Below are 10,637 nucleotides of genomic sequence, written 5' to 3'. Positions count from 1 at the left end.
CCACCCCTAAAGACCAACTGTTCCGCTCACTGGGAGAAAAAACTAGCACTTACCCCTCTACAAATAAATTTAACTTCAATGGATCTCCCCCCCACCATGTTCTCTACCTACCTTCCATATAACGAAAAATTTCAACAATTGATATCCTATAACACCCCTTCAAGGTTTTATAGACTTCTATCATGTCACACCTCTTTCTTTTGTTAACCAGAGTCGGCAATCCACATATTTGCAATCGGTCCTCATAATCTAGATCACATAATCCAGATATGATATTGGTAACTCTTCTTTCACCCTTTACACAGCCTCTTTATCCTTATGGAACCAAGGAGACCAAATCTGCGCACAGTAATCTAGATGTCCTCTTATCAATGTCTCATAAAGAGGCAAAATTACTTCCTTATCCTTACATGGCAAGGTTCGTTTCAACATCGCAATTATAATTGTATTTGCAGCTTTTGATATGTGACCTTTGAACTTCTAATTCTTATCTACCAATACGTCACGATCCTATGCCTCTTCAGTTTCTTTTAGCATAACATCGCTAGTATAATGCTGCTGGAGCTCTAATCACGCCAAAGTACATAACTTTATACTTACTAACATTAATCTGACAGCCATTTTCGTTTGCACACATTTTTAGCGTATTCAAATAATTTTTATGTGCTGGATATCAGTAGCATTGTTGATGACCAGCCAATCTTTGCGTCATCGGCAAACATTGCACATCTGATGTTAGATCCTGCCTGATGGTATTAATGTATAGATTGAACAATAATAGCTCAAGAACTGAACCCTGAGGTACATCACTGGTTACCTTAAATCTGGCAGATTACACCCACTGTATACCACTTTTTGATATCTGTCTCACAACTATTCCTATTCCCTGATCTAAGTCAAGAGCTTATTTTCTAATCTCATATTCTCCAGTTTATGCAACAGTCTTTCGTATGGTATCCTATCAAATGACTTAGAAAATTCCAACATCATCATAGATCTATTACCTTTATCTAACTCCGCCGTAACATTGTTATAAAATATGAGCATATTGCTAAAATATGACCTTCCTTTGGTAAACCCATGCTGTTCCCTGCAGAGTATAGAATGCTTGTCTACCCATTTCTGTAGGCGAGTTCTTACCAACTTCTATAAAATATTCACTACCAGAGATAGTAATAGGTCGGTAGTTAGACACATCCGTTTTTGCACCACCCTTGTGCAATGGAAATATATATATTCCTTCCATTTCTATGGTATCATTCCTGAGGTGAAACTCAAGATATACAAATATGTGAAAGACGTAACCAATTCAGCTGAACATTCTTTTAGCAAACTGGCTGATTTTACATCTGTTGACAAATTCTTATCGAGGTTATACAACAGCTATGCAAGCTCATTGTTATGCATCTCTAACTCTTCATCTAATGTAACAATAGCACTGTGCATCATGCTACGTACACCTGGTTGATATATATTAGCAAAGTGACCAATCATTAATTGAAGAATCTCATTGACTTCCGACACTCGTGTACCATCTCTATTCAATAAAGTTATTTTTCCACATTAATTCTTTCTTTTACTTGCCGCATAACGATAAAATTCTTTGGGATTGTCTTTCGCTTACATGGAAAGTTTCGTTTCATACACTAATTTAGCTTTCTTCATAATACTAGTTACTTTTCTGTCATGAGCTTTACACAATACTTAACTCCTTTCATTCTTAATTTCAGGATAATCTTAAACATCATCTTCTTCTTGTGGATCTCTTGCTTAATAAGGTTGCACATCCATTTCACTACTAACTTATTGATTCTTCGAACACTAGAGATACATTGAGATACCGCTTTATTCAAGCAATTTTTCAAAGATTCATATACATTGCTGACATTTTCTCAATTCACAAACTGATTCCATGGGACCAAAGATCCTATTCTCCTAAGCAGATCATAATTTCCATCTTTGTAGTTCAGCATGTAACCTGTTTTAATCGGAGCATCGATATAATTAAATACTTCCCAAAAAATTACAGCATGACCACTGTCACCAATTGGTGGTAAAATAGACATATTCTTGACAGAGATCCCTTCTGATGATATGAGCAAATCCAACACTCTTTGACCTCGAGTTCCTTCTTTCACCGTCTGCTTGAGAAAGTTGTCTCTCAACAGTCCAATGAATTCTTCTTCTTCTTCTTAGCACTTTTCCTCCTCTCCTGTCTCTTTTGTGATTCCTAAAAATAGTATACCCATTACACTCGATCCCATATATATTGACTTGGCTGAGAGACATATTTTTGAAACAGATAAAATGATCATATAAACTATATTCAATAGTAGCAGATAAAGAAGCTTTCTGAACAAAATGCGCTAAGGTACGTTTTGAATCATAAATTCTTTCATTCAGAAGTTCCTTTTTTACAAGATTAATACAGACGAAATTTGTAGAACAGGTCTAGTAATAGGACAACTAATCGTGACCGTAATAATAACAATAATATGTATGAAGGTTCAAATAATGCCAGAATCATAATGTTATATTCGTTTGGCGCGTTCTATTTTAATATTTTCTCTTACGTAAGTGAATCTTGGAAAGAGAGTCAGAGATCTGGATACTGATAGAATTTAAAACGCTTGTCGAGGAAACATAAGATATTCCAAAATAACTTAGACATGATATAACTGATTGACTCGGCTTTAGACAGCAATAGGTGGAAACGTATTAAAGATATGATCGAATTGCAAGCGTCAAAGACTCAAAATAACAACAAAATAAAATTACCTGATAAATCTTAATCTCAAAAGCAAGAACAAGAAAAATAATCTAAATCAAAGTTTCAACTCTCTCCTGATAAAATTATTGTTAACAAATCCAGTTATTACATTTCTAATGTTGAAAAAAACATTCCTGATAAGGGCTTTGATTCTTGATGTCTCCCTCTCCAAAATCCATTCAAACGAGCTGTGACTTACTAAAATTGAAAAGGCTACCTCTTTCCTTGCTACTCAAGAAGCTCATTTACTTCGTATGAATCCATTTTTATTATCAACAATGCGAAACCCCCTACAGGCAATTTCTTTCCCGCAGAATGTAAAGCAGTAGAAAATTACAAAAAACAAAGATTTAATAAATCTACCTGCAGATGAAGATAACTCGAATGTCATCCTGGATACTGAGGATTATAATAACAGGATCTTTCAATTATTACAAACAGATACTCACTCGTTTCTGGACAGAGATCCAACTTGTGATGTCCATAACTGTACGAACAACTTTCTAAGAACCACTGCAGAGTTTTCTAGAAGTATTCTATTATCTCTTCGTTCACTTCATCCTTCAATCCCAATATATGGATCATCACAAAGAAAATACTCCACTGATACCATTTGTAGAAGGCATTGATTCACTTAATTATAGACTCTCAAAGTATTTAGCGAAATTCCTAAAATGTGTATTCGGTTGGACCTCAAAAATTCTGTTCATTTTGTTTTCAAACCGAGAGAATTATGGCTATATATTTTGTTGTTTCCCTCTTCGCAAATGTTCCTATAGAAGACGTTCTCACTCCCTTAAAAGATAAATTATCGAAACAAGGAATGTCTTTATTAACCCATTGTGTTACTTGTGGTTATTTCCATTTTTAAGACAATATTTACAAACATAATTTTGGCTTAGCCTCGGGCAATCCATAATCTCTCATAATGCCGAATTTATATTTAGAATCGTTTGCGGAAAAATTTGTCTCTTCATTCTATTATAAACTAAGGTTGTGGAACAGATATAGAAGAGATGACATCATCCTAATCTGGAGTCATAGACCTGAGTCTCTAAAGAACCTCCTTGACCACCTCAACAGTCAATACCCAAAAATCCAATTTAGTTCAGAGATTGATTAAAATTTCAAATTAGAGATTGATGGCCCTCTTCCGTTCCTAGGGGACAAACTCTTGTATCTGCGAAATTAAAAATCTCTATTTATAAGAAGCCAACTCACACCAATAGATATCTCCATGCACAGTCCCTTCACTATCCACCTTAAAACCTGGCATTATCTATAAGCTAGGCAAACGGGATCGCTTCCTCCTCCGTGAAGAAGATAGTAACAAAGAGCTTCACTTTCTTCTTACAACTTTTTAGCAAAATGGTTTTTCAAAGCAAACAGCTAATAAACTACTATTCAAGCCACCTCCTCTCCATTCTGAAGATAGAAATAGTGAAAAAGGCTAAATATCCCTGGCATATATCAATTCGTTTTACCAAAATTGGCCCAAATCTTAAATCAGAACCTCTTTCACTTCTCTTCTGAAACTCAGTTCCTTGCTCAGTACGCCCAAACAAACACCTAACAAGCTGAAATATCCTGTCATTCACCATATAAATGTCTTACTTTGGCCAGACTGAAAAATCCATCGAATCACGTCTAGAAGAATATAAAAGTGACGTCACGTATGGCAGAACTAGAGCAAGCGCTTTGCCGAACCACGTCTTCAATTTTGCAGACACTAAGGACTAAAACTCCATCACTCACCCAGTTATGTGTGACCAATCAGAAACATCTTTCGATGCTATGATGAACTGGAGAGAAAAATTGTAGAAAATAACGAAATCATCCTTCATTACATCTCAAAACTAACCTCAGCTGCAATCTCTCAGACTGTCATTACTCTACAATCCAACTTTGGCGTTCAACAACCGCTCAAGCCCAACAATGAACAAAAACACGGAACGCTTTCAAATCTACATTAGCGTTTTTTACTGTTTAGATTTTATCTATCGCATTGTTTCTTGGTATTTCCCTCATGCTATGCACCCGAAAAAGTCTTCAAAGAAGCGAAACAAACGATAAAAATAATTAAATTAAAAACACTTGGCTTAACGTTTTAGCGACAACGTTGCACACACACACACACACACACACACACACACACACACACACACACACACACACACACACACACACACACACACACACACACTGCATTAGTATCAAATGTTTGTGGATTCTAAAGTTGAATTATTTAAACAATTTTATCGGTTTGAAACAATAGCTAATCTATTTAAAATCGTTGTTTTCTTTTAAAAAATCACAACTTAAGCTTAAAACAATTTATTATCTAACTTTCATATGAGAAGATACATGCTTGAAGCTACATATCTAAATCTATATAATTATTGTTTATACATATTACAGCACGTGTTAGTACTGCATTATACGAATACATCATGTAACAGAATTTATTTTTTGTTTCGACATTTTTAGTGATCATCTCAAGGCATATAAATCCCTTACTAGATCCCTTATACGAAGCCATACAAATTCTTTCGTAAAATATACGTAAGGCATCCCGGGAATATCCTTGAGTTTACCTGAAACGAAAGATAAGAATATCATTTAAACTTTTCCAGGACACTCGTGAAAACCAAATAACGAATAGAGTAATGTTTTATTGTTTTAGAATTATGGCCCAAGCAAGCTAAAGGGTGACGTCCAGTGAAATCATCATTTGCATGTTTGAATTTTGACATGCAAAATTTTGGTTTTCAGTTTATAGGTATTAACTACTGAGTCTTAGATTGTGAAAAAGTCTTACCTCTGAATGAAATAATCCAACCTCCCTTTGGCTATAAAGCCTTCGTCAAGTTCTTTTGGTTCTAAATGAAATTTTAACTAATAGGGGAAGGAGAAGAATTCGACTGTAGAAGTCGCAAACCATTCTACTATTGCTAACCACAGGCTATTCCATCTACTACTACTACTATCAGTATTCCAGATGTGTGGTAATGTCACAAAGCATTCATTTGATAAATGGATGATTATGTTTATTACCAAATGGACACAAAATTGTCTTAACGTATTAAGCTGACAGTTAGTTCTTGTCCCTCAAACTGACACAGCAGCATGCGCAGTGCCTGTTAAAGTGTTTTACATGAATGACGTGTGTTCCTCCTAAGTAAAGTATAAATGACTACTTAAATTTTGCTTTGAGATTACCAGCCGTTTGTGCTCGAGTCATGTGAACATCACGATAATTAAGGAATGCTGCAACAAATGGCCGTTTGTTTCGTAATACAAGTATTGGTTCAGTTTCTTCTGGAGACATGAAACAATTTCAGAGAAAACTAATTCAGACAGGCTTCTATTAATGATGACATTATGAATATAAACGAATTGATTCGTCTATTCCGACCGAACTACTGAGTCCTATAATGATTTCATTTCGTATGAGCGTTCTGAGCTTCAGTAGCTCAGTCAGTGTACACGGAGGAGTTCGATTGGAAAGACGTGGGCTCGAACCACAATTAGCAGGCGAAGAACCTTTATCACGGATTTTAAAATGAAGGGCAGTGAACTAGTCGGATACGGTGGAAGCAGAGTGTTTGTCCCTAAGCAGGAAAACCAGTCAGCAAACCGCAGAATGAATTCTTATGGGCTAATCACGTTATGCTGGAGGTGTGGTTGCAAAATAGAAAGATGCTTGAAAGATCGTGGAAGCTTAAGTGCCTGTTAGAGCCACGGATGATGATGGTAATCATGAGCATTCTCTCCATATCTCTAAAGGCTTCAATGAATTGTTAACGTCTCCAAGATATGTTTCTTCCAAGTTTCACCTTCTCAAAAGAAAACCAACTGACTGGAGAACAGAGATAGTTGTTGGAAGTTTTTCCATTTTGTTATAAATTAAAAGTACCAAGAAATTATATCCAAGCGGAAAAACTTCCAACAACTATCTCTAATTCAGACTATTTTAATAATAAGGTGCGACACCTTCTGGCTACTCGTATATGACAGTATAACTTCGCATTACTTTAACCTTAGTATCACCACATTTGGGTCTGGCTCACACTGATGAGACCTCAATAATGGTCAATACCTGTCTGGGAAGTAACCCTTCCGATAATGCATAGCTTTACTATACATGTCCGCAGGGATATGCGCTTTACATTATGGGATGCTAAAGCGAGTGATGTGAAGTCATTAGCGTCTATATATGAGTTGCCCTAGTCCTGAAAATACTTCAGGCGCAAACGTTGTTTGCTTACCCTTGGATAAATGATTAAACCAACTATACAATATGTTAGTATCTTTAATTTATGATTGGGCAACATATCTGGCTGAGCTAAATAATTTCTTGTAAGTATTCATAAAAAGTAAGCATGCTTAATACCTCGTTGCAAGTTGGAAGAAATTCTCAATTGATCTAGTCAACAACACGTCTAATGTGGTATAAGGACAAAGGTTAAATTTAGGTAACTTCGTAGGAAAGTTCATTGAAATATATTTATTTGTATTAAATTTATAAATAAATATTTATTTGCTTACGATACAAATTAACTAAATATTAAGAAAACAGTCCAAAGATACACTTCATTTTAATTTTCTTACTAACATTCTTTTAAGAAATTACAGCAATTCAAGTAATAAAATTCGACATTTTGATTTATTTCCGATTTCGTAACATAATTATATTTCAGAATAAATTGTCTATCATTCAAAAGCGAATTATTATTTAAAAGTTTTTGTGCTATTTTAAATTACAAATTGACAGTTTAAACGGAAGGAGAACAGGGGGAAAAAACTCAACTTACCTATTCAGCGACAATTGTTCCACATTTCTGAAAAATAAAATAACACACAGTTGAATGCGAATATGGAGAGAATAATTATAGATTACGCGTGCATGTTACGAATCTGGTAATTATCGAAAACTTTCTGTCTTAAAAATGAATTCACCTACCTTGTAAGCTTCTCGAATATTATCCATTAGCACATCTGAAGAAAATTCGCTCTTACGGAAGCTACATCTTTTGGATTCCATCAGACTCTGTAAATATACCACACTGCTATGATTTCGTCTTCACCATACAAAAGTATGGACAATTATCAAATCAGAATAGAGTACTTGACTAAACTCTATTTTCCAAATAATCATTATTTATTTAATGCCAAGATATCCATAAAGATTATCTGTAAACTAAACAATATTAGGAAAATCTTATTTATCAACTTTATTATTTATTAAATATGTTATTAATCTATTTTATCTTCTTCCTCTTGTGTACCTTATCTCATCGATTTGGGGTGGGCCTTTTTACATGAAGCGATCTTATCCGCGCGATCCCAACTGACTTGTCGCAGAGTCTGACGTTGGGGAAGAGGTATTTTTATCAGTAGAAGTGTGCACACGGGGCCGATTTGTCTGTCTCAGGGCCAGGCAAACCGACTTTCTGGGACCAAAAACCACCTATCTCCGTATTAGACCGAGTACCTGACCTTTAGTCGAAAGAGACCAGATAAAGGTATCTCACCACTTTGACGGGAATGAAACCCACACCTTCCCGACCAAATTGTTTCGTCAGTACCGACTGAACTACGTAGGCTCTATGATATTAAATTATTTATTTATTAAATTAAAGATGACTCATGATTTTCTCTTTTAAGATGACGCCATTCCCAGAATCAGTAACATCGAAACATCTTGCAAAGAATGAGAATTTCACCGTAACAACAGACAACAACAACAACAATAACAAAAATGCATCACATTGTTAGAATTGTTAGTGGTTGTTGTTGTCTGTAAATTAAGGGACAAAAAATCCCAGTTTCCGGAAGGATACGGAATCCCTTCTACTGAAACTGGATATTTCGCTTTCAGTTGAAGAGGCCTAATAATAATAGTTGTTAGCGTTCTAGACGGAATTCGAACCCACGTGGTCTTTCCATCCAAAGGACTTCTATTCGGAATAAGCTATGGAGATTCATTCGGGTAGCATAAGTTTCCCAAAATTATCCTTCAGTCCCCCAATCACGGTAATCTCTAGCAACATTCCACCATTATTTCATCCTATTAGCCTCCACTTCACTTCAGATAGATTTTGTCTTTACTTTGAGGAGTTCTCACCATAACTGCACACAAATCATCTGATATTATTATCAGAATATCCTTTCCCCTTCTATCTCTTCTGTCCTTAAAAATACTATCATCTGACTGTGATAGTTTGGTTTCACAAATGCCAACAGTCTTACGTTACGAAAGCAGCAAACTGAACCCATTTGTTATTCCTGGAGTTTGGGTAGAGACATAAAAGTTACCACCACCTCCTTATACTTAAATCTGTCTGATTGACCTAGTTGTGCAGCTTTATTGCACAAACATCCAATTCCGAACCCAAAGCGTTTTCAGCTCTACCGCTTTATTCGTTTCTAGAACCATTTTTATTTCCATGAACATCATTACCACGTTTGCATGCGTTAGCTAAAGTTACACATTCTCACCGTTCCTCCCATGATGATGTAGCTTCCTTGACATTCCGCGATAGGTCGCATTCTTTTGGAATATAGGTTGAAGTGGTGCATCGAATCTGACTTACCTCGGAAATTCCAGTTCCTGCTTTAATTCCTTCACACAAATAGCCCACCAGTTCATGGATGGTTGAAATTTCCTTCCCACCAATTTCTTTGGCGCATTTCTTCCAGTCATCTAAAAACTTCGAAGATAGAAAAACAGTAATCAGAATAATTTAACCAAATAATAAAAAAAAAAAACATATATTAAATTCTTCTGCTAATATTGCGCAGGTCATTTCTTAATGAGACAGCTATTTCTAACATATTTGTGATATAATCATATTTATAATACGATTAGATCTTAAATTATAATCTATGTTTTAAATGAAAGATCAATAAAGGTAGTCTCAGTTATTTTTTTATTTCTAGTTCTTAACTTGGAGTCGTTGATGAATTCGAATAAACGTTTAAAACTCGAATTGAATGCTTATAATCATGAAACCTTTCTGGTACTTACGCATTATGTAAAATTCAAAGAGGCAATGTTATTTAAATCCAAATAAAAAGGTAATTTTACTTCGTGTTAGTTGACCATAGTATGCGGTGTATGGAAGTACTTACCGCTTGTCCCACATGTCCAAACATGCAGTCCAAAAGCTCGTGATGGGTGTCAGAAACTATAAGAAATATAAATAGAAATGCATTAAAAAAACTCAAGAAGAAAGCGTTTCTAATTATCTACCCAATAAGTAGAAAAGATAATTCATTGACACGCTATTTAATACACATAGTTTATTACAACTCATAAGCGTTGAGAAGCAAACATTCCATTTCCTGCTAACCTCCACCATTAATATCATCGTTCTTGCATTTCATTATGTTATCTTCCAATATACCCATTAAATAGCATTATTATAATGAATAATGTGTTTAGAAACAGCACCTTTATCATTCCTAAGTCTGTTATCAATTCAAATTAGTCACGAATAAACTTACGGCAATCTCTTTGCATGGTCTTCACAAACGCATTATCGTCTGCCCCGACGCTCGCCAGAAGCAAAGCCAAGGTGATCAGAACCACTTGAGTCATTCTGCACTTTATGATTATTGTGATCAGGGTCATCGCGGTTCAGTTATATACCATTTCCGGAATGCCATAAATTATTAGAATATAATGTCTCTTTCATTCTTTCTCCTCGAAAACAGAACACTTACTACTAAACTGTGATTTATTTGTTTTCCCTGTAGAACAAGATAAAAAGAAAACTTTATTTCTAGATGAATTGCAATTTGAATATTATATTCAGATTGCAACGGGACTCCTTTTTCTTCCAAAAAAGGAATTGCTGTCATT

At 35.2% G+C, this 10,637-nt stretch overlaps 1 protein-coding gene across 1 annotated transcript; it reads right to left on the bottom strand.

Annotated features, from left to right (window-relative positions):
• Positions 1-5,234: 5,234 nt before the first annotated feature.
• On the bottom strand, positions 5,235-10,367 carry LOC150107893 (uncharacterized). The gene is made up of 6 exons (XM_090415419.1): positions 10,280-10,367; positions 9,905-9,960; positions 9,367-9,483; positions 7,734-7,820; positions 7,585-7,611; positions 5,235-5,364 (listed from the first exon to the last, which is right to left on the bottom strand). The coding sequence occupies exons 1-5, from the start codon at positions 10,293-10,295 to the stop codon at positions 7,585-7,587; spliced, it is 303 nt and encodes a 100-aa protein (XP_090271545.1). The 5' UTR covers positions 10,296-10,367; the 3' UTR covers positions 5,235-5,364.
• Positions 10,368-10,637: the final 270 nt, after the last annotated feature.

This window comes from Typopeltis vanoorti, chromosome 3 (assembly GCF_054136105.1).
Source record: "Typopeltis vanoorti isolate ZY-2024b chromosome 3, IOZ_Tvanoo_1.0, whole genome shotgun sequence".
Lineage (NCBI taxonomy): Eukaryota > Metazoa > Arthropoda > Arachnida > Uropygi > Thelyphonidae > Typopeltis > Typopeltis vanoorti.
This window is presented reverse-complemented; position numbering and strand designations above follow the sequence as displayed.